Source organism: Bidens hawaiensis, unplaced genomic scaffold, assembly GCF_021521415.1.
Source record: "Bidens hawaiensis isolate Kalapana, Puna unplaced genomic scaffold, B.hawaiensis_p1.1 tig00008656_1, whole genome shotgun sequence".
Lineage (NCBI taxonomy): Eukaryota > Viridiplantae > Streptophyta > Magnoliopsida > Asterales > Asteraceae > Bidens > Bidens hawaiensis.
Window position 1 is genome coordinate 738,964 of NW_027491626.1, and position 25,505 is coordinate 764,468.

Here is a 25,505-nt window from a genome sequence, read left to right on the forward strand (position 1 = left end):
TGTTAACTTCTCCCTTCTTCTTGTTATCACTTGTCGGTTCTTTCTCTTTGGGTGACTTTGATATTTTTGGTTACGGAAAACATGAATAGGAATCATCAAATCATCACCTACAAGAAAAGCAAAACAGGTAATTGCCAAAATAACACAACAGTCTAACAGCACAAACGGCACAATAATGTCAACAAATACTTGCACGAATAATCTAATATGACACAATTACACAACAGTCTAACCACACAATCGGCACAATAATGTCAACAAACACTTTCACAAATAATCAAATATGACAAAACAACACAACAGCCTAACCGCACAAACGGCACAATAATGTCAACTAACTCTCACACAAATGATCAAATATGACACAATAACACAACAGCCTAACCGCACAAGCAGCACAATAATCTCAACAAACTCTCACACAAATAATCTAATATGACACAATAACACAACAGCCTGTCAACAAACACTCGCACAAATAATCTAATATGACACAATAACACAACAGCCAAACCGCACAAACGACACAATAATCTCAACAAACTCTCACACAAATAATCTAATATGACACAATAACACAACAGCCTAACCGCACAAACGGCACAATAATCTCAAAAAACACTCACACAAATAATCAAATATGACACAATAACACAACAGCCTAACCGCACAAACGGCACAATAATCTCAACAAACTCTTAACACAAATAATCTAATATGACACAATAACACAACAGCCTAACCGCACAAACGGCACAATAATATCAACAAACACTCACACAAATAATCAAATATGACACAATAACACAACAGCCTAACCACACAAACAGTACAATAATATAAACAAACTCTCACAGATGATGTTGTATGTCATAACAAGACACATTAGACACAATGAAAATTAAAACCTAAAATGTACCGTCATTTGAAGTTGCTTTTGCTTCTTCAGAACGTATTTGCTTGTTACCTTTCTCTTTTTAGTTTTAATAGGTTGTTCTTCAAGTAACGAAATCGGAAGTGTCGCCTCCGATGACGGTGGTTCAGTCGGAGATACGATTGCCGTTGATGGAGATGTCGCCATTGATTCTAGATAGAGGTTATTTGATATTCAAATAGCAAAACGGAGATGCTAGGGTTTGTGTTCAGAGGAAAAAATGTAGAACAATAGTGAAGAGAAGTGAAGAAGACGATTGGAGAAAACGTTCTGTACTCTTATTTTGGATGTATGAGTTTGCCCTTGATTGTTTCTGATATTACAAAATTGTCACCGCCGCTTGTTAAACCATTGATTTTGTTTGGGATTTGATCCAATGGGTGACAATTCTTCTCACCCTTCTCATTTTTTACCCCCTTTGTAGAATAACTTGACATATATATACTATTATCATTCTTTATATATATATATATACATACATATATATATATGTATATATTCATGAAATATTATTTATTGCTATTTGTATTTATACAAATAAATGTATATATATTTCTAACTAAAGCTTCTATATATACATATATTATTTATGGCGTCATCCAGGTCAATGTCCTGTTAACCTTCTGGTTCGTAAGATTGTAAGGTGTCTGGGTTGACGTCCAGTCCGGGTCTGAAAACATTGTTCCCAACAGCTCCCCTTTTTGTGAAAGAGTTTTGTAAATTGTAGGATAGGGTTTTGATTGGTTATAAATAGAGGAGAGAAAATTGTTAGTAATCTTTTTGTAAATTTGAGGAAACGTTGTTGCCCCCCACTTATTTTTTGATGTTTGTTGAATTGGTTGTGGGTAGAGGAGAGAGAAAATTGTAATGATAAATGTATAAAAATATTATTTATTTAAACAGAAAAAAGAAATATAATGATTTTTTGTTTAATTATAAAGCTATAGATGGAGGACATGTTAGGAATGCTCTTACACCGACTCTAAAGAAATGTTCGGTTCTAGAACTTTTTCGAAGCAGTTGGAATCAATTAAAGAAATTGAAATCTGAAGTAAGCGGATTTGAAATTGAAACTTTCCGAAAGGATAAGTAATTTAACAAAAATGGAATCCGTGAAAAGAATTTGAATGTGTCAGTCAATTTGGTTGATGAAACCTTTTTTTTCATAGGACTTTGAGTTTATCAAAGGATTAGAATATATTAGGGTTTTCTAGGGACACCAAACACTCTCCAATACGCTTCGTATAAGCTATATGGTGGTCATATGCCGCCCATATGGGCCCTTGTATAACCCTATACAAGGATCTATACCCCCGGGTATAGGACTATACGGGGAGGGGGAGGGGGTATAGAGGGGTGTCCGTAGTAGGACCCATATATTATTATGACCACAACCTATCAAAAATGCATCATATCCTAGCACATTAACTGGCATTGAACACATTATCAGTGACCAGCGCCAGACATGTTAGCCACTTAGTAGGCAGACACGTTAACCGGCTTCGTATGCGTTAATGACATCGGTTAACGCATCTAGAGCATGTTGTTCGGAGTTCGATATCAATTAACGCCTCCAACGTCAGTTATGCGTTCGACGCCGGTTAACGCATTCGATGTTGGTTCAAGCATTCAGCATCAGTTAATGCGTTCATTGGCACACGTTCAAAGTCGGTTAAGGAGTCCACAGTCAATTAATGCGTTCGGTGTCAACTACCCACCTGACACCCGTTAAAGCACCCTTTGTTTGATAGTTTACGCGTCCGGCATCGGTTTATGAGTTCAAGGTCGGTTAATGCGTTCAGTGCCAAAGTTGAATAACGTGTTGAGTGGAGGGATATGTGAAATCCCTTAAAGTGAGGAAATTTGAAAAAATTAATTCAAATTCCAATTAATTTGCCGAGCAAACACATTGAAAATGGAATTAAAATCCAGTTCTACTGAATTCGACGAACCAAGCACACCAAGAAAAGGGATTCAAAGTTCCATCAAACTTTTTTGAATTCTATTAAGCAAACGCACCCTAAATAACTCCACTGCATAGTTTAAAACTTAAATCTACATTTTAAGACGCATATATCTCACTTACCAAGTGTTCTACATCCGCAATTAAAACATAAAAACATAAAAGATTTTAAACTTTTTCATATTTAACCTTGTGCTAAGTTTCTCACCTAAATTTCCTAAATCTAGACAGAAAATCTTTGATATCTTACTTCAATTTAAACCCCTAAATATTTAGAGAATGAAATTGCTAATCAAATACAACCCCACAAATTCATAACCAAATTAACCTTTTAAATTCTCCCCCAAAAAAGTTTATATTTGAAGATGTGGTGACAGAATCTCAACAAATCCATCTCTCTCTTTTCCTTGTTGTTCCTGGTAATTTCTCTTTCTTATTTCTTATTCTTGTTCTTCATCGGATTTGGTAAAATGTTTAAAATATTAAATAATTAATTAAATGTCTTTGAAATCCAGAAGCATGTAAAATATATAAATTAGGTGCTGGTCAAACTTTGCTTGCTTATTCAATTCTTCATGTGCCCTCCACATTCTTCTGGATTCTTCGATATTTTGCTGCCCATAGGCATATATAAGTTTTTATAATTCAAATTAAATCCCATTTTTACATAGAAAACAAAAAAAAGCTAGAAAGTTAATTTTTGATTTGGGTATCTCAGGCTTCTCTGTCTAGTGTCTCCTTGATCATTATTAAAAAAAAAAAAGGGTTAGATAATCATGTTTTTCAGGGTTTTAATGTATAATTTTAGAGTTAAGATTTCTGGATATTGGGTAATTATAGTTTTATTTATTCTGATGGGTGTTTTTTTGTTTGATTAAAATTGCAGAAATATTAAGTGAAAGGTAGATAGAGAGAGAGAGAGAGAGAGGAAGATGGAGGAAGAGAGAGAGACAACGAGATATTGGTGCCATGCATGTTGTAGAGTTGTTAATCCGGTAATGGAGGTCGAATCAATCAAATGTTCTGTATGTCAAGGCGGATTCATGGAGGAAATGGACAGCGTAAGGACGGATCACCGCCACCAAGACGGTAGTCCCGACATAGACCGTGGTGTCGCCTTGTGGGCCTCGATCCTGCTCGGATTGATGAACACCCCCCTCCAGAACCGGAGGGTTAGACAGCTCAGGGCCGATGAGCAAACCGACCGAGAAAACCGCCCTGAGGGAGCTACGGCGGAGTTGGACCCCGATATGGAGGCGTTGAGGCGGCGGAGGACCTCCGCCACCATCCTCCACCTCTTTCATGGCATTCGGGCTGGACTAATGTCTGAGCCCGAGAACAATGAGGAGAGTGGAGGAGAAAACCGCCACGAAGGGGGGCGGGTTATTCTCATCAACCCGTTTCGCCAAACTATCATTGTCCAAAGCGGCAATGGTGGTGGCAATCCGTTTGATACCCGTAACTTGTCGGAAAACCACCCGTTCGGCTCTTTTGGTGATTACTTTTTAGGACCCGGTTTAGAGCAGCTCTTGCAACATTTAGCTGAAAACGACCCGAACCGATACGGGACACCCCCGGCCCAAAAGGAGGCTGTCGAGGCGATGCCAACGATCACAATAAAAGAAAATTCAATCCAGTGTTCGGTTTGTTTGGAAGAATTTGAAGTTGGAAACGAAGCTCGGGAAATGCCATGTAAACACATTTTTCATGGCGATTGTATCTTGCCGTGGCTCGAGCTTCACAGTTCTTGTCCTGTTTGCCGGTACCAGTTGCCTGCCGACAAATCAAAGATCAACCGAGAACAAGAAGGGTCAAGGGGTAGCTCAAATTCAAACCACGACACAGGAAACGAAACAAGTAACCAAGAGAGAGGATCTCCTGTATCCCTCCCTTGGCCTTTTAGTAGTTTTTTCTCACCACCAGCAGGGTCTATTAGGCCAACTGCTTTGACGAGGTCAGCTTCGGGGTCATCACCACGATCAGACCATGAAGCTGATCATCGTCAAGAAGACAGTCATTAACATCTCTACAACGGGTGCCATATCGCGCTTCTCTCTGTATCTTCCTGTTTAAACCTATCTTCCATTGTAAAGCATCTCAACAATCGTGTTTATTGATTTTGTGATGTTTGGATGTATTTATCCCTGTAATCTATAAAACAAGTTACCGTCATTTATAAAACCTCAAATTATTGGTCATATATTATTGTTTGTTGGGTTGGTGTGACTTGACCTTACACCATATGCAAACTGTCAAAACATTGTCGGTTCAGCAATGGGTCATCTATCTATCAATCACGTTGTGGATATGTGTTTGGATCCCCGAATGTTTATCAGAATCTTCTAGACCTTTCATAAATTTCCTGTCCCTTGTTTTTCTTTTACGCAACTTTCATTAACACAGCTAGGGAAATGCTAGAATAGAAAACAAACAACAAATTGACAAAAATTACGAAAGAAATTACACCAATATTTATAAAAGACTTTTTCTTAGTGTAAGGTTTTTGAACTAAAAGTATCCGCCCTAACGATTCTGTCTAACGATTTAGAAAAAAGTCAATTGGTTTATTAGAGAAAACTAGGATTTAGGACCCCGCGTTTGGCGATAGGGCCATTAAACCGAACAAAAAAAACAAGCATAAAAACGTTAAACTGCGAACGCGTTGTGAGTCGACGCGAAATCAGCCTATATCGGGTTACGACATCAAAACTAAACAAAAGAAAAAAACACGTCAATGCCAAAATACAACAAATTGTCATATGTAGAACAAAAAACCGGCACGTTACAGTTGCGAACTGACGCAAATTCGGTTCGTATCGGCGGTACCAGCACAAATTGGTAAACATGAATTTGTAAGCCAAACAAATCATATTTAAAGCGTAGTATCAAACGTTGAAACACGGATATAAAAGCATATGACGATAGGATCATTTTAAATCATGAAAAAAGTTTCGGTCATTTTAAAGACTAATTATAACAAATACGAAATCAAAGTTTAAGAAAATTGTTTCACTAGTACAAAATTGGGCAAAAGGTGTGAATGACAAATTCTTAAAGATGCGGTTCAACACCATAACCGCACCTTTTCATAAAATTCAATAGTTTCATGTGAGCAATGTTGCATTTCCCTTCCCTCCATACAATTTCACTTCGTTTTTCACTTCCCTCCATACAATTTCACTACTTCTAGCCCTTCCCTCCATCTAATTTAACAACCTCTATCGATTATCAAAAAAAAAAATACCCCTCCCACTGGCGAAAAGACAGTTACCAGCCCCCAAAACCACTCGTTTTCCAACCCTCATCAATTTCACCTAACCCTAACCATAATCGGCGAAGACGGCGACCCACTGGAGAAACCTCTTCTCTATCCCTCATTTCGTTTGCGGCTGCGGGTAAGCCAACGAAACCCTTATTCCCAAACTCAATCTACCATTCATCAATTAAAAAGTAAAACTAAGTGATTTGTAATTCTGGTGTGATAAGTTGTCGAATTCTATACCGACAAGTTTGTTTTTGTTGCAATTTTGTATATACATAGATCTATTTTGAAATAGATACTGATATTCAAGTAAACGGTAGTGAACCTGAAATTTGAGAGATGAGTTCTTTGTTGCTGTAATAATGAAGTTAGAATTAATTTGTGTTTTTGCTTGTTAAAGATGACTTGAAATTTATAATCAGTTTTTAGTTAGGGCTTTTATGATGATTCATAATAAGCACAGAACTAAATTATATAATCAGTTCACTTATTTTACTTCTTTTCTTGTGGAAATTGACAATTAAACTCATACAAAATTGCAGATTAATGTAGTTGTTCTCTCCTTTATACATAACAATGTATTGGCTCAAATGGAAAGATTGTGGCTCTCTGTAAGCTAGAGGTTAATTATGTAAAGGCATAACAATGTATTCAACAACTGTATGTCGTATTGGATTAGTACAAGCTATCATTATCGACGCTGTTGTTAATACATAATCTGTAACTCGTAAGCAGGATAGCTAATGATTATAACTGATGAGTTGGATTACTTGATTACTAAGGACCGAGTGGTGCTTCATGATCTATTTATGCTAACAACACTGCCATTTTTAAAAGTTATATTGATTGGTATGCTTGTAGAAATAGCGGTCTATTTGAATTGCAAAAATGCCAATTCTGTTGATTATGAAATATTGTAAGTTATGAAAAACACGCTAATTGAAGTTTCTGCATCTTTGAATGAAATGTTGACCAGACCACCTAGGCGGCTGGACGTAATGTTGACTTTATTTCTATAGAGGTATTTCATAGTTGAGGCCATTTCATTGGGACTTGTGATGCAGTAGGTATAATTTATTCCAAGCTTTTCTATCATTTCAATGATTTATTTATATATATATATATTACATTTTTGTTTGCATATTAGTATTTTCGTAAAACCATAGTGAGTGAAGGTGAAATGATTGGGTTTGAATCAAATTATATATTGCAATACTCATTATTAATACATCCGGATTATTATTGTAGTTATATGTTGTGTTTGTGTAGGAGTTTTTTTTATGGAAATGACTAATGAAGTAGAACTTTTGGCGATTATTTATCTCAATAATTCGGGTGATTTAAATAAAATTATTCCAATTCTGTATATATTTTGCAAGTTTATTTGAAACCGGTCACACCCTGACTTAGGGCCTTGGCGTGTGACCACAAGTTGGTACTTATTTTGTAAATATATCAGAGTTTATGGGTTAATTTTAGCGGAAGACTTTAGGTTTGAATATAATATTAATTTACATTGAAAATTTACTTGGGAGTTAAATACCCAAGTATTCGGTTTACAAAATATGTGTTCATATTACAAGGATTTAGTTTATAAAAAACGGAGCCATCGTGTAATGCTCTTCTATCTTCATAACACTCCAATCCTTGCTATTGCTACTTATGCTTAATTACTTGCAATGGGTTGGAAAAATACGTCAGCTATATGCTGGTGAACACGTATAACTCTATAAAACATTTGAATGACATTACAATACAAATATAGTTTTCTCGACAAGCTCAGCAGAAGCATTTCTACTTCCGGTCTATGTACCACGGCCCTACACACACAATTGTTCCCGAGCCACGTAGCCCTTAATGGAAACTAGTTATGACCGTTAGCCCGTGGCCACGTAGCCTTTGACTGTTTAGGCTGAATAATTATGTTTGGATCCAGACACATGTGTATTCGGTCTAAGTTAATTTTATTTTCTACTTTGTATTATAACGTTTTAGAGATCACGTAATCTCATGTAAACATTGACTGACTCGTTAAAACAAACACTCGTTCATCTTATCAAGTATAAATATGTTTGACTGATTGTAAAAGGTTAACGTATTCACCTGTACCGTCGGTGTTGGAAACCTTGACTGATTGATTGAGAATGATATTTAACCTATACATAATAGGTTCGTATAAATATTTGAATGGTGTTTTGATTAAGCTATATCTCTTATGCTTAACATTGAAATCGTTTATCTTTGATTGTGAATGAAAACACTTAGTTTTTTTATGACATTTGATGTAGCATGCTTTGGCGTAATAGGTTATAACACGTTGGTAAGTTTCTCCAGGTAAGTAAACGGGTCTCTCGGTTGAATGGGATTTGTACGAATTACTTTTCCTTACGCAAGAAACATACTACTAGTGATATCACCTTTACAGTTTACTACATGCCCGTCAAATTATATCTTTGGTTAACATTACTTTGCTATGAAGTAAAGTTTATGAAAACTCGTTTATGAATGTGAATGTTTACAAAATAATTTCAAGGTTAAAGGCCATAGCCTTGATTGATTGTCTAAGCTATAATTCAAATAACTTAAACATAACTCCTACCTTAGATCGAATACTTAGAATGATAATAAGAAAAAGGCAGAATCTTGATCTACTCGGTTATATGATTACTACTCGATTATGACTTCGTTAGTTGCACGATCTTCGAGAAAATGACACGTCGGCTTGACACGGAAATAGGGCACGCCTTTCTAGGTTAAGTGTGTGAATGTGGAGGTGTTTTGGGATGAGAATAGCTCTAAACCCGTCACCCCCTTTTATAGGTGATTTCTGGTCCCCATCGCGATACGCGATGGGTTTTCTCACACCCGTCGCGTATCGCGACGCCGCAATCTGACGGCGCCATACTAGCTCGTGACACGTGGCCTGTCATATCGTTCCACGTGTTGACACGTGGTTGGACACGTGTCCGCGTTACTAAGCCTCGTCATCGCGCTACGCGATGATCCCTTGAGGTGAGTCATCGCGTATCGCTACGCCGCCCAAACTGGGTCTTTGTGCCAGTCCATAGCGCTAGCGATGGGCTTCATGCCTGCTCCATCGCGTATCGCGATGGATGAAGAATTCAGATTTTTACAATTTGGTCCCTATACTTTATAAGTTAGTTATTTTTGGTAAATTCTTATAGCGTTAAATACGCGGTGTTACATCCTCTCCACCTTTTGAATGATCTCGTCCTCGAGATTTATTGGAATAGATAAGGATACTTCTTCTTCATTTCGGACTCGAGTTCCCACGTATATTCGGGTCCTTGTCTTGAAATCCACTTGACTTTCACGAGCTTAAGCCGTTTATGCTTGAGGAACTTGATCATGCTATCTTCTAATTGAATTGGTTGTTCTACAAACTTTAGCTTCTCGTTGATCTTAACATCTTTTAATGGCATGGCAAGAGTTTCGTCAGCTAAACACTTGCGTAGATTGGATAGGTGAAACACGTCGTGGATACATTTTATTTCATCGGGTAATTCTAATCGGTAAGCAACCGGTCCGATTCTATCTAGTATCTTGAATGGTCCAACAAAGTGTGGACTCAGCTTTCCCTTCTTTCTGGATCTTACTACACCTTTCCAAGGTGATACTTTCAGTAATACTCTATCGCCTTCTTTAAACTCTAATGGCTTGCGGCGAATATCCGGATAGCTTGTCTGTCTATCTCTTGCTGCCTTTAATCATTCACGGATTTGTATAACTTGATCAGTGGTTCTTTGAACAATTTCTGGTCCAGATAATTGACTATCACCTGTTTCAGACCAACATACAAGTTTCCAACACTTTCGTCCATATAAAGCTTCAAATGGTGCCATTTGTATACTCGTATGATAACTATTGTTATACGAAAATTCCATTAAAGCAATATGTATGTCCCAACTTCCTCCTAAGTTAATGACACATGCACGAAGCATATCTTTTAAGGTTTGAATCGTACGTTAACTTTGGCCATCAGTTTGGGGATGATATGCAATACTTAAGTTTAATCGAGTCCCCATGGCTTTTGAAAACTTGATAAAAAATTTTAAGTTAAACGACTATCTCTATCGGAAATGATGGATAACAGCACACCATGTAAAGATACAATGTTTTCAACGTACAATTGTGATAACTGATCCATGTTAAACATTTATTGTATCGGAATAAAATGGGCAGACTTGGTAAGTCTATCTACAATAACCCAGATTGCGTCGTTCTAGTGAGAAGTTTTAGGTAACTTCATGATGAAATCCATGGTTATCATATCCCATTTCCATATCGGTATTTCAGGTTGTTGTAGTTATCCTAACGATTTTTGATGTTCGGCTTTTACTTTAGAACACGTCAGGAATTTGGCTACATATAGAGTAATATCTTTCTTCATACTGATCCACCAATAATCATCTTTCAAATTGTGATACATCTTGTCGCTTCCTGGATGCATCATATACTTAGACTTATGAGCTTCTTCGAGAATCTTGTCCCTTAAATTTCCGACCATTGGTACCCAAATCCTTGAACGAAGTCTAAGTATCTTGTCATTTCCCTTGACCAGTTGATCGATTGTACCGTTCTCTTTTTTGGCTTCAATGTTTCCTTCTTCCAGTGCTAACTTCGGAGCTTCTTTGACTTGACTAGCAAAATCTACATTAACTTCCAATCTAAGAGCTTGGACTCTCTTTTGTTTCTCATGTTCCTTCCTACTTAAGGCGTCAGCTACAACGTTTGTCTTTCCTACATGGTATATAATCTCACAGTCAAAATCATTAAGCATTTCCATCCAACGTCTTAGCCTCATGTTCAATTCCTTTTGATCAAATATATGCTTCAAACTTTTGTGATCAGTGTATACGATGAACTTAACACCATAAGTATGTCGCCATAACCCGCGAAAATTATAGCGTCTAATTCAAGTTCATGTGTGGTGTAATTCTTTTCATGAACTTTTAACTGTCTCGAAGCATAAGCAATTACTTTCTTTCCTTGCATCAAAACACATCCTATTCCAATGTGCCAAGCATCACAGTAAATGGTAAAGTTCTCTAGTCCTTCTGGCAAGGCCAGGATAGGTGCATTGGTTAACTTTTGTTTGAGTGTTTCGAATGCTTCTTCTTGCTTCGGTCCCCATTTAAACTTAATTGTCTTTCTTGTGAGTGAAGCTAATTGAACAGCTATTCGGGAGAAGTCTTGAATAAATCTTTGGTAATATCCGGCTAAGCCTAGAAAACTTCGGACTTGAGTCGGTGTCTTGGGTTTCTCCCATTTAGTGATAGCTTCTATTTTAGCTGGGTCTGCTTGAATACCCTTTTCATTTATGACATGACCAAGAAATTGAACTTCAGACAACCAAAATTCACATTTGGAGAATTTGGCGTACAATTTCTCGTTTCTTAGGGTTTCAAGTATGATCTTGAGTTGAACTTGATGATCGTCCTTGGATTTTGAGTAAACAAGAATGTCATCAATGAAGACTATAACAAACTTGTCGAGATATGGCTTGCAAATTCGATTCATCATGTCCATAAAAGCTTTCGGAGGATTAGTGAGTCTGAAAGGAATCACGGTGAACTCATAATGTCCGTATCGGGGTTCTAAATGTTGTTTTAGGAATATCTTCTTCTTGTACTTTCAATTGATGGTAACCCGATCTAAGATAAATCTTTGAAAAACAACTTGCTCCTTGGAGCTAATCAAACAAATCGTCTATTCTTGGAAGTGGATACTTGTTTTTGATTGTAACCTTATTAAGCTCTCTATAATCTATACACATTCTCATTGATCTGTCTTCTTCTTTACAAACACAACTGGAGCTCCCTATGGCGATGAACTCGGTCATATAAACCCTTTTACCAAAAACTCATCTAACTGCTTCTTTAATTCTTTCATCTCTGTGGGTGCTAGTCTATAAGGAGACTTAGCTATTGGTGACGTTCCTGGTATAAGATCAATTCTAAATTCTACCTCTCTATCTGGCGGGGCTCCTAGTAAGTCGTCAGGAAACGTATCTTGGAACTCGGATACGATTGGTACTTCTTCCACCTTCTTGGGTTCGGGTTCTTTAGTTACATAGGCCATGAATGCAAGGCATCCCTTACCTAAGCAACTACTTGCTTTTATCTTAGATAATATTCCTAGTTTCCATGCTTCTTTGTCTCTAGTAATACAAATCGTTTTATTGTTAGACGTTCGATTGTCAATGGCTCTATCATCACATAAGATACATGCTTGATTAGAGGATAACCAGTCCATACCTAGAACTACATCAAAACCTGCCAATGTCATAGGTAACAATCGTATAGGTATGACGTGATCGGCTAACGAAATTGTGGCATTAGTTAAAGCTTCAATTATTCTACTCATATTTCCATCAGCAGTTTCGACTTCATAATGTTTATATAGTTTAACTAAGGGTTCATTCAATAGACTACATAATTTATAATCTATAAAACGTTGGTTTGCACCTGAGTCAAATAAAACCCTGCATAAACATTATTAATAGGAAACGTACCGGTGATCACGTTCGGTATATCAGCTGCCTTCTGGGTGTCTAGCATAAAGACATGAGAGTTTCCTTTCTTGGCATTGGTCTTGGTACCGCTGCCACTTGCACTAGCCACCACTGTCGGCTTCTTCTTTGGACACTTATTGCTAAAATGTCCTTTCTCACCACAGTCAAAACATACTACTACTTTCCTCTTGCAGTCGGCTTCAACATGTCCTGGTCTCTTGCAGAAATTACATGTGATGTTATTAGCAGGTCGAAGACATCTACCGAAATGTCTCCTTCCGCAAGATTTGCATACAGGGCGACTATACACAAACACCCATTCCCTCTTCTTCTCAACATTTCTCACTTTACCTCCAACTAGCGTCTTGCCATCATCTCTCTTTTTCTCATCTCGATTTCTAATCATCCCATCCATCAAATACCCGGCTAACTCCATAGCAGATTTCGTCGTGGATGGCATATGTGAACGAACTAAGTCACGGATTTCGATTGGTAATCCGTAAATATATCGTGTCACTTTGTTAATTTCAGGAGTGACCAAGTGAGGTACATTTCTACAGTATTCAAGGAACTTGGTGTTATATTCCTTGAGGTTTGTTCACATAACCTTATGGTTCCACAACTTAGTTTTTATTTGATCCATTTCATTAATCGGGCAAAACTTCTTTAATATCATGGCTTTAAATGTTGCCCAAACAAAATTATACAAGTTCTCTCTACCCTTGATTCCGATTAGGGTTTTCCACCATTCTAGTGCATCCACCTTGAACATCTGGGAGGTATATTGAACCTTCTCCCTTTCCGTGCACTTACTAATCATTACTATCGACTCCATTTCCTCCAACCATCGGAGGGTAACTATTGCTCCTTTATCTCCATAGAATTATTTGGGATTATAAACTTTAAAATTTTGAAATCACAACCTTCGTGTATTTTAAGTTTCTTTGTTTTATCACGGAGGTCGTTTTTAGTTGTTGAGCTTTCATCACTTGCTTCTTTCTCGGTTTCTTTTTCCTTTTTCTTACTTTCTTTCTTCTCCGATTCTCTTTTAGATTCTTTCTTTGAATTAACATTTTCACTTTTGCTTTGACTCACCCTTTTATTAGAATAAGAGGCGGTCCGACTTGGGTCATTTTTCATTTAACCATAGAGTGGTGTTACAGCTTCTTTTATTAGATCGCGAATACCGAGCAAGTAATCCTTCGGTATCGCTTGAATGTTCTCTTCAACAGTCTTTTCTTTATTGTTGTTTATTTGCATATCGAGATTACTGTTAACTTTATCTTGTCCTTGTTAGTACACGGTTTTGCGTCTCGAGTCTTTGTATTGATTGTTAATGTAATTGTCGTTTTATTTATGTAATAAATTATTAAAGTATTTAAGTTAGTTCGTTAATATATTGTCTAGTTCGCTAAGGATGTTTAGCGAACTAAGACTTAAGATATTATCCCTCCTGATTCGTTAAGGATGTTTAACGAATCAGGGTGATTTGTTAAGTTAATGTTTATGTAAGGTATGTAACGAATTGGGTGTCAGTTCGTTACGGGATGTTAACGAACTAACCCCATCGTCTATTTATATGTGAACCCTGTTCACAACTAATATAAGTTTTAGAGATTTAATTAACGAAACCCTGTCCAATCTCCCTGGATCTTCATCTTAATATTATACATACATACACATACTACTACTGATAATATATATATATATATATAACATACAATCAAACATAACTATGAGCTAGTTCCGAGTTAAGAATTAATTATATACATACAGATCTGAGATCTGTTTATTATTTAGTGTTAATTCAGAGGTTCAAACAAGTGGTATAAGAGCTTTCGGTGCTCTTGTTTACGCTTGAATTGACTGATTATAGATATTATTAAGTTTATTATTGTTGAGTTTGGTATAAGTTTGAATACAATTTGAATTTGATTCAATTTGAGCTTGATTTGGTTTGATTATGGCTTAATTGGATTGGATTTGAAGTTGTTAAGATATTGGATAGGTGTGATTGACTGGAATTGGAGTTTTGATTATGTTTGGATTGTTTGGTTGGATCTGAGTTTGGCCGAGAAACAGGGGATTGTTTGAGGTCAAATTGGATATGTGTTAAGGGTAATTGTGTTACGGGATTGATACGAGTGGATTCGCGATTGGTTTGCGAGTATTTTGGTTGTTTAGTTGAGCGATTTGGTTTAGAAACGAAGTATTATTACAGATTTGAGTCTGGGTTTTGTGTTCATATGATTTCCAGTTTCTGGAAATTACATTTGAAGATTTGAAGATCTTCAAACAAATTTGAAGATTTGTAGTTTCGTTGATCTTTTAGTCAATTCGCTAATACTGTTCACCAATTAGTTATCAGATTCGTTAATTTGTTATACTAATTCGTTATGAATTTTGGTTGATTCGTTAACCAATTCGCTACTTAATCCGATTCGTGTCCAACTGATTCATGTGACACGCGTCTACCTTGGGAGTTGTGTTATAACAACCGTTGCCACGTGTCATTTTGTGTCAGGGTTTGTTACAAACGGTCGTAACAACCTGATTCACTATAAGTTCATTTGTTAATCAACTGTAGTTGGTTCGTTATTTAATTCGCTAAGGATCTCTTAGTGATTCGTTACAGGAATTTTCTATTTCGCTAAGCTTGCACTTACTGATTTACTTAGTCAATTCGTTAGTTGACTTGTTCATTGACTTGTTTATTGACCATCTAATTCGTTACTCATCTAATTCGTCAAAACTATTTCCAATTCGTTACTTGATCACACTTTACTTCGTTAAAGTGTGATTCGCTAAACACTGTTCACAGTTCGTTACACTGTTTACAGTTCGTTAGCTAATTTTAATTTTAATCATTAGAGTTTGAAACTTTTACAAAAATGGCTGGTATGTATGCACTAGCTTCTCAAAACATGTTGATGCAATAAATGCTACAACTGGACACTGAGATTGGTTCACATTCAAAATGTCCACGTTAGATGAAATTTAGCGATTTGCTAAATGGGATCCCCGTTTTCGTGCTCACTTGGGTTCTGTTCATCCTGATTGCTCTTATTGCCTAGATGAGGTATATATTGCACCAATGATTGGTGATGACAATATTGGTTTTACTCCCAAAGCTATTTCTCAATATTCCCAAGAAGAAAAGAAAGCATTAGAGATCGAGATAAAGGCTTATTCTACTCTTACTATGGCTTTACCCGAAAATATATTTCACCAAGTTGGTAGTATAAAGAGATGTGCTTCTTTATTCCAACATCTTCGTATGCGAAGTATGGGAAACACAGCTGAGTAAGAAGGTGATGCTTAAGTTTCAATTTCGAAACTTTAATTTATTGAAGGGTGAAACAGTTGAAGAGATGATTACCAGGTTTAATCATTTAATTGCTGAGATGGATAAGATGAAATTGGAAGTTTCTGAGATGGATAGGATTGACACTATTAAGAGTGTACTACCAACTTCTTATTCCACATTTTTAATGGTTCTGAAAGAAAATAACTATTTCTTGAATGAAGATTTGACTGCCATTGAATTCTTGCAAAAGATTGAAGCAAGAGAATATGATCTTATAGTGTCAGAAATCCTCCAAAGAAAGTCAAGATCCAACTTTCTATGGTGGAAGTATGCCTCTAAGTTCAACTATTTCTCCGATAACTACTTTCCTTACTCAAGCCGCTAGTGAAAATGAATCAGCTATCTTTAATGATCCAAGAGTATGTTTTTACATTGCTGGTAATTCTGGATCATCTGGTGGTTCTGGAAGTTCAACTACTACTAATCCATTTGCTTCATCACCTAGTGTCAACATGAAGGAAGCTGAACAGAATTTTTCTTTTCTAACAGCCTTCATGTTTTCATATTATAACTTGGTGAGTTGTAAGATAGCCACAAGTGATCTAACTGTTGAGAATTATGATCAGATTGATCCAGATGATTTAGAGATTATGGATTTGAAGTGGAACATGGCTATGATCGTTCGTAAGGTTAAAAGATTCATGCAAAGGACTGGTAAAGATCTACCCGCCTTGAATAAGAAATTGGGATTTGACAAGTTAAAAGTGAAATGTTATAATTGTCAAGAGTTCGGGCACTTTGCAAAGGAATGTGACAAACCGAAAAAGGAGTATACCAGTCCTCGTGGTCAACATCAAAATTCTTCTACACCACGAGGTAGTGATGATGAAAAGAAATCATCTACTTCTGGGTCACATGCAATGTTAGCTGATGGAAATGATTAGTCACAACGACTGTTGTGTAATGAACTCTAGCTAATTTGGTTATGTTTGGGCTGACAAAAGAATTCCAAGATGCAAGTGGAAGTGAAATGTCCTCAGACAACGATTTTGGATCTGATTCTGACGATTCTTGTGACAAGCCTCCAACGGTGTTTGCTTGCATGGCAAAGATCAATGAGGTTAGTCATTCTATCTCTGCTACTTCATTTGTTAAGGTAACATGTGTTGAATGTGAATCTAACAAATCTAAGTTAGAATCTTTAAATAATCATAATGATATTCTAGTGAGAGAAATTGCTTCTCTGAAGGATACTTATCGACAATCTCTTGAATCTCAAATGAGATCTCGAGAAAGATTGAAGCATTGTCGACAAGTAACCATGATCTCAAAGCTGAGTTATCTGTGAAAATGACAATTAATGACCAAAAGTTTCAAGAAATCTTGAAACATCGTTCAAAGATAACTGAGCTTGAGAATGAGGTTCTTGAATTGAAGAACAAATTGGGTAAATTTCGAAACTCTTCGTTCTTGTTTAATGAAATTATTGAAGTATCTGGAAAACAAAAGGATTCTAAGAAAGGGATAGGTTTTGTTGAAATTCCTCCACCATTTCACAATGATTATAAAATTAACCCTTTTGCTAAAAAGGAAGAATAGCTAATTGTGAAAGAACCTGTAATTTCAGAAAATCCTAAACATGTTAAATCTGAAACTGTTAAACCCCAATTTGCTCCTCCAAAACCTCATGTTGAAAGCAACAAAGTCTTTGTTGAGAATGTTGACAAAGTAATTATCGAGGATGTGTTTGAACCAGAGATTATACACAAGAATAAGAACATTCCTAGTTCTAATCATATTCTTTGCGAGCCTCATGAATTTGAGGAAGTTGTGTATGGTTCACATAAGCCTCATGTGACAAAGGCAGAACAAGTGAAAGTTAAACCTGTGAAGGCAAAGAAATCAGAAAAACCAAAAATTTCTGATGAGGACTTGATGCGTTTCATTAATCCTCTTAGTTCTAAACCATCATCTGCTAGAGTTTTCAAGTTAAAAGGCATGAGTACTATGTTCACTGAAAAAGATATTCCGATTAGTATCATTAAACCAGAATAATTGAGAGCATCTTTTACAATGAAACTGACAAGTTGAAAGTGTTGGAACGTCAATATGTTTGTGCCAAAACATCGAACTCATCAGACCCGGTAATGAAAGCAAAACAATTGTTAAAACAAGCTAAAAGGGTTCAGTTTGTCAAATCAACTAGAACAGATACATTGAAAAGATTTTCAAATTGTTCTAACCTTGATTTTTATATGAAAAAGAAGTCTGTCACTTCTGATGATTTGGCCAAACGATTCACCGAAAATGTAAAGTATCAACCTTCGGTTGCATATGTTTCTGACAGACCTCAACATGGTCATGTTGACATGCGAAGTTGCTTTTTGTGTGGTCAACAAGGTCATGTGGTGAGAAACTGTGGTCAACAGAAAACTCAAAATCTCCATCCTTTTGTCAAGGATCATTCTAAACCGATTCCTGTGATAAAGGAGATCTTGAAACGACCAATGTCGTGTGAGGATAATACACATATTATGTTTTCTAATGTGAATCCTCGAAAGGTGATTCATGTTAATGAGACTCATGGTCAAGTAAAACCCAAGTTTATTCCAACTGCACCGTTATGCAAGAATGAAAATTCAAATGTGGTTCAAGCAGCTTACTTAAGACGAAAGTCTAAGAAGCCGGTAACTTATTCACAAGTGGTTGAACAACAGTTGAATTCTGCTAAGTTTAAAATTTCTCAAGAAAACCAAAAGGTGCCCAAGATTGAGGCTTGGGCTGCCTTTTTGAACTAATCACTTTCTTTTGTGTGTAGGGTACATCCAAGACCATTTCTGGTGAAAACTGGATTATGGATAGTGGATGTTCTCGTCATATTACCGGAAATCTCAACCTCTTATCAAATGTGAGAAATATTCAAGGGGGTTATGTGGATTTTGCTAGGAATTATGGGGGTATGATTACACAAAAAGGTGAAGTTTCGAATGGGCATATTACTTTTGAGAAAGTTAACTACTTTGACAAGGTAGATCATAATTTATTAAGTGTGTCGCAAATTTGCGATAAGCAATACACCACGGTATTTACTAATAAAGAGTGTCTTATCTTGAAACCGGGATACGTGATACCCGAGGACATGGTTGTCATGCGATCACCACGATCAAATGTTATTTATGTCTTAAATATGAGTTCTAAAGTATCAACATCTATTGAAACATGTTTTGTCTCTAAAGCAACCGAGAAGAATTCTATTCTATGGCATCGTAGAATGGGTCACATTCATGTTCAAAAAATGAATTATTTAATGGCTAATGACTTAGTTAAGGGTATCTCGTTGAAGAAATTATCTGATCACTGTATTTCATGCAAGAAGGGCAAGCAGAAGAAAAAGTCTCATCCTTCTAAGTTATTAAATTCCATTGATACTCCTCTTGAAAGACTTCATATGGATTTGTTTGGTCTTGTGAATCGTGTGAGTATTTCTGGATATTGGTATTGTCTTGTGGTAACCGATGATTATTCAAGATACTCATGGGTGTTATTTATGAGTTAGAAAGATGAAACACCTGTTTTGGTACAAAACCTTATCACTAAGATCGAATCACTATATAAACAAAAGGTGAGAGAATTCAAAGTGATAATGGAACTGAATTCAAAAACACTGTATTGGATTTCTTTTGTATTCAAAAAGGAATTCACCGAGAATATAGTGCACCTTATGTACCTCAACCAAACGGTGTTACTGAAAGAAAGAATAGAACTTTGATTGAAGCTGCAAGAACTATGCTTGCTGATTCTAAGCTTCCTGTCCAATTCTGGAATGAGGCGGTGAATACAGCTTGATATACGCTTAATCGAGTTTTAACTGTTAAACGACTCAAGAAAACAAGTTACGAGCTTTTAAACAATCGAAAGCCTAACTTAAAGTACCTGGAACCGTTTGGTTGTCCGTGTACAATGTTGAAGAAGGATGCTGGTAAATTTGAAGAAAAAGCTATCGAAGGTTATTTCTTGGGATATGCATCCCCAAAGAAACGTGTATTTTATTTCACTTCTGGTTGTGTTGAGGAATGGTATCATGTGGACTGTCAAAAGTACACCAAGGGAAAGGTCCCGACTGGATGTTTGACTATGATGGTTTATTTAATTCATAACGATCTCTCCAATAAATGTTTTTCTTACTTAAGATGCAAGTGAAACAGAATCAACTACCTTTAATGATCCAAAAGTATGTTTTTACTCTGCTGGCAATTCTGGATTGTCTATTGGTTCTGGAAGTTCAACTACTACTAATCCATTTGCTTCACCACCTAGTGTTAATATGAAGGAAGCTGAGCAAAACTTTACTTTTCTGACAGCTTTCATGTCTTCATATGAAAACTTAGTGAGTAGTAAGATTGCCACAAGTGATTTAACTGATGAGGACTATGATCAGATAGATCCAGATGATTTGGAAATCAAGGATTTAAAGTGGAACATGGCTATGATTGTCCGTAAAGTTAAAAGATTCATGCAGAGAACTGGAAAAGATCTTCCGGCTTTAAACAAGAAATTGGGTTTTGACAAGTTGAAAGTAAAATGCTATAATTGTCAAGAATTTGGGCATTTTGCAAAGGAATGTGACAAACCAAAGAAAGAATACACTGGTTCTCGTGGTCAACATCAAAATTCTTCTACACCACGAGGTAATGATGCTGAAAAGAAACCATCTTCTTCTACAACACAAGCAATGTTGGCAGATGGAAATGATTGGTCACAACGGTTACTATGTAATGATGCTCAAGAAAATTTGGCTATGTTTGGGTGACATAAAAATTGTCAAGATGCAAGTGGGAGTGAGATGTCTTCTGATAATGATTCTGGATCTGATTCTGACGACTCTTGCGACAAGCCTCCAACAGTATTTGCTTGCATGTCCAAGATCTATGAGGTTAGTCATTCTATTTCTGCTACTTCATCTGTTAAAGTATCATGTGTTGATTGTGAATCTAACAAACCTAAGTTAGAAGCTTTGAAAAATCATAATGATAATCTTGTAAGAGAAATTGCTTCTCTGAAGGATACTTATCGACAATCTCTTGAATCTCAAATGAGATCTCGAGAAAAGATTGAAGCATTGTCGACAAGTAACCACGATCTCAAAGCTGAGTTATCTGTAAAAATGACGATTAATGACCAAAAGTTTCAAGAAATTCTGTAACATCGTTCAAAGATAACTGAACTTGAGAATGAGGTTCTTGAGTTGAAGAACAAACTGGGTAAATTTAGAAATTCTTCTTTTCTGTTGAATGAAATTATTGAAGTATCTGGTAAACAAAAGGATTCAAAGAATGAGGTTCCGTGTACAATGTTGAAGAAGGATGCGGGCAAATTTGAAGAAAAAGCTATCGAAGGTTATTTCTTGGGATATGCATCTCCAAAGAAAAGGGTTTTCAACTTTACATCTGGTTGTGTTGAGGAATGGTACCATGTGGACTGTCAAAAGTACACAACTCCTCCTCAAGGGAAAGGTCCCGATTGGATGTTTGACTATGATAGTTTATTTAATTCATTTACTCCATCAACTGAACACATCGACGAAGATCTGGTTCGAGCATACTTTGAAGAACATTTGGCAATTCCACGATTTTCAAGTTCTCATGATGTTCAAGCTTAACCTGATGCTCCAACTGAAGAACCACATGTTGCTTCAACTTCTTCTTCTGATGATGATCAAGTTGAAGATCAAGTTATTGAACTTGATAGTGATAATATTTCATCTCCTGAAATTGGTGAACATTACACTAACTTATTTGATAATGTTGTTGTTCCTGAGAATCCCACTCTTCGGATTCATGGATATCATCCATAGGAAAATATCATTGGAAAACTTGATGTAGGAGTTCGTACACGTCATCAAGTTGCTTCGTCAAGTGATAATAACGTATTGTGTGCTTATACCGATTTACATTCATCGGGAATTGTAAATCTTGAAAAATTCACTTGCTTTCTATCTCAAGTTGAGCCAACGAAGGCTCGCAAGGCACTTGAAGATCCTTCTTGGGTAGAAGCTATGCAAGAACAATTACAACAATTTGCACGTTTGGGTGTTTGGGATTTAATAGACAAGCCTGCTAGAGTCAAGAAAGCGATTCCGACTAAGTGGGTATTTAAGTGTAAGAAAGACGATCGAGGGGTGATTGTCAGAAACAAAGCACGTCTAGTGGTGCAAGGTTTTCATCAGCAAGGGGGTATTGATTACACAGAGGTATATGCTCCAGTTGCAAGATTAGAGTCGATTCGAATCTTCCTGACATATGCGGCTTATAAAAATATCAAGGTCTATCAAAAGGATGTTAAAAGTGCTTTTCTCAATGGTGAACTACACGAAGAAGTGTTTGTTTTACAGCCTCCTGGTTTTGAAGATCCTGATTATCTGGACCTAGTTTACCGATTAAACAAGGCCCTGTATGGTCTACATCAAGCCCCGAGAGCTTGGTACGGCACGCTTGCCGACCATCTGACTGATAATGGCTTCAAACGAGGAACTGTCGACTGCACTTTATTTCATAAAACTGTTGGTGACGATCCTCTCCTAGTTCAGATTTATGTCGACGACGTTATCTTTGGATCAACAAACGGCACATTGTGTAAGGAGTTCGAGAAGTCCATGCAAAAAAAGTTCAAGATGAGTTCGATGTGAGAGATGAATTTCTTTTTAGGGTTGCAGGTTCACCAGTCTGCTAACAGAATCTTTATTCACCAGACTAAGTATGTGAACGATGTCTTGAGCCGATTCAAGATATCTGCCGGAAAAATCCCTTCTACTCCTCTTCCCGTGGGTCACAATTTATCACCGGATGAATTGGGGGATACCGTTGATCCTACCCTCTATCGTTCCATGATTGGTTCTTTAATGTATCTAACGGCTTCTCGCCCTGACATTATGTTTGTTGTTTGTCTTTGTGCTAGGTTTCAAGCAAGTCCACGAGTGACTCATCTAGCTGCGGTTAAGAGAATACTTCAGTATTTGAGGGGACATCCATACATCGGGTTGTGGTACCCTAAGGATGATACTTTTGATCTTACTGCTTATTCAGACTCGGACTATGGAAGTTGCAAGATCAACTTCAAATCAACGACTGCAGGATGTCAATTTTTAGGAAACCGGCTTGTTTCCTGGCAGTGTAAGAAGCAGACAACGGTCTCTACTTCAACCACCGAAGCTGAGTATGTTGCAGCCTCGAGATGCTATTCCCAGGTTTTGTGGATACAACAACATCTCCGCGACTATGGTTTGAAATTTCTTACTACTCCTATTCTGATTGATAATTCTGCTGCAATTTCTATCACAAAGAATCCTGTACAACATTCGAAAACAAAACATATCGAAATTCGATATCACTTTATACGGGATTGCTTTGAGAAGAAGTTTATTGACCTTGAGAAAGTACATACTGACTTTCAGAAAGCCGATCTGTTTACCAAAGCTTTTGACAAAACGCGTTTTCAATTTTTGCTTGGTTTAAACGGATTGAATACCCTCGTTGATATCCTTAAACAAGGATGACTATCTTTATTTTATGTCATTTTTCTTTTAAAAATTATTTTGGTTTTAGGGGGTGAAAATCTAGAAAATACAAAAAGATTGTGTTTTTCGTTTGTATAGATAAAATCCAAAAACATTAAAAATTCCTAAAAATACAAAAAGATTGCTTTCTTTTCTTTAATGTTTTCCTTTAAAGTATTTTGAAAAACCAAAAACATTTTTAAAATTTGAAAATCCATAAAGAATGTATTTTCAGTTTGTACAGAAAAATCCGAAAATCCAAAAAAACTGTGAAGTTTATTTTGTTTATAAGAAAATTTAAAAAGACAAAAATATTGTGTTTTTAAAGTATGCATAGAGAAAAATCAAAAAGATTTTTGCATGCGTTCGCTGAAAATTATGTCAATTATCTACACTTGAAGGGCATATACGTGTATATGTTTGGTTCTGACATTTACTTGTAAATGATCAGGTTAGTCATTCACTTGATAATGGAAAATAGTTGGGGCGTTCGTTATGCGTTTTAAGATTATTTTCTCGCTGAAAATTATGTCGGTTATTTAAGTTTGTGAAGCATGCTTGCATGTATTGGTCCTGTTATTCACTTGTTGAATTGATAGAACAGCCATTTATTTATAGACTTAAGTTAACTGGGCCATTAATTTTATCTTTATTTTGTTTTTATGCTCCTCAAAATTTTGAGTTTATGAAGCAAAAAGAGAAAATGATAGTACATTGATTATCTTGACTTCAAGTCCAGCAAGAATGTGACACTCGTCAATTTCAGGTTAACTCCGTTAATTCAAACTCCGTCAATTCAAACTTAAGATCACTTGATCTATAACGCACATCTCATTACATTTAAACTAGGGTTTTAAATGACGCTTGATAATCACTACGCATGTAGTCTTTCGGGATTGCGCCGAAACGAAAACGAGTTGACGCAAACCATTGGTGAACAAACGACAAACATCAAAACAATAACTATTTGATAATTATGTGTTAGGTTTAAGTATTATTTGATATTTATATGTAGAACATTAACTCAAGATGCAAAAGTCTATTTTATGTTAAAAAAGTAATAACTAAAAGTGGAGGGGCTATTGTGTAACATATTATTATTAAATAATAACAAAAACCCTAATCTCTTTCCTCCCCTCCCAAGCCCGATCGGCCCTCTCCCTCACACCCTCTTGCGACGGCAGCCACCACCACCACCATAGCACTTCCGTTTTGACCTCGTTTTTCATAATCGGAGCATCCCGCACTTGCTTCTAGTCATCCCTCACCTTCCTCTTGATTGTTTCTGCATTTTTAAGGTATAAACATAAACCCTAATTTTTGAATATCATGTGTTAAGTGTTCATATGCTTTGTTTTGATTAGATGATGCTTGATTATGCTTCGGTTATTGATTTAAATGATCATGTGTGATTTTGAACAGTGAAAGATTGTTAGATCATTGATTGTTCGTAAACCCTAGAGGGTTTACTACTGATTTTTATGGATAATTATATTTATTGCATATTTGGGGATATGTCGTATGCTTAGGATGCATGCTAGACGATTATGTGTGCTTGCTGATTTTTGACAGCATAGATAGTTAAACTTGAACGAGGTGTAACTTGTTATATATGAAACCAAACTGGACTATTTATGAGTTTAAAAGATAGTACTCTGAGTCTAGTTTTCAGAAAACCCAACCACGTCTGATTTGGAGGTGTTTTGGTTGCTCAAACGATTTAAATGTGATCAAAGGTCAAAACTGGTACTGGACAGATTGTTAAGTTATGTTTAGATGACTGTAACTGAATGTTAATGTGGTAATTGGTCGAAATTATTAACACTACAGTGTACTAGGTTGAGTCTAGTTTCTATAAAGTCCAAGTTTGTAATTTTTGGACGTGTAAAAGTTAACTTTTATTATTTTACAAAACTGAAGTGCAAGTCTGAATTGTGAGGTCTGCTGTTAGG

At 36.4% G+C, this 25,505-nt stretch overlaps 1 protein-coding gene across 2 annotated transcripts; it reads left to right on the forward strand.

The window, feature by feature from the left end:
* Window positions 1–3,204: 3,204 nt before the first annotated feature.
* LOC143529746 (E3 ubiquitin-protein ligase SIRP1-like) lies at window positions 3,205–5,162 on the forward strand. Of its 2 annotated transcripts, none has more exons than XM_077025468.1 (2): window positions 3,205–3,316; window positions 3,784–5,162. In XM_077025468.1, the coding sequence occupies exon 2, from the start codon at window positions 3,830–3,832 to the stop codon at window positions 4,916–4,918; it is 1,089 nt and encodes a 362-aa protein (XP_076881583.1). In that variant the 5' UTR covers window positions 3,205–3,316; window positions 3,784–3,829; the 3' UTR covers window positions 4,919–5,162. The 2 variants fall into 2 exon arrangements, with proteins under 2 accessions (XP_076881583.1, XP_076881584.1); XM_077025469.1 differs by lacking the exon at window positions 3,205–3,316 and adding an exon at window positions 3,632–3,675 and having other exon boundaries at window positions 3,812–5,162.
* Window positions 5,163–25,505: the final 20,343 nt, after the last annotated feature.

Coding starts and splice junctions, on each gene's coding strand:
- LOC143529746 (XM_077025468.1), top strand. CDS start 3,830: ATGGAGGAAGAGAGAGAGACAACGAGATATTGGTGCCATGCATGTTGT.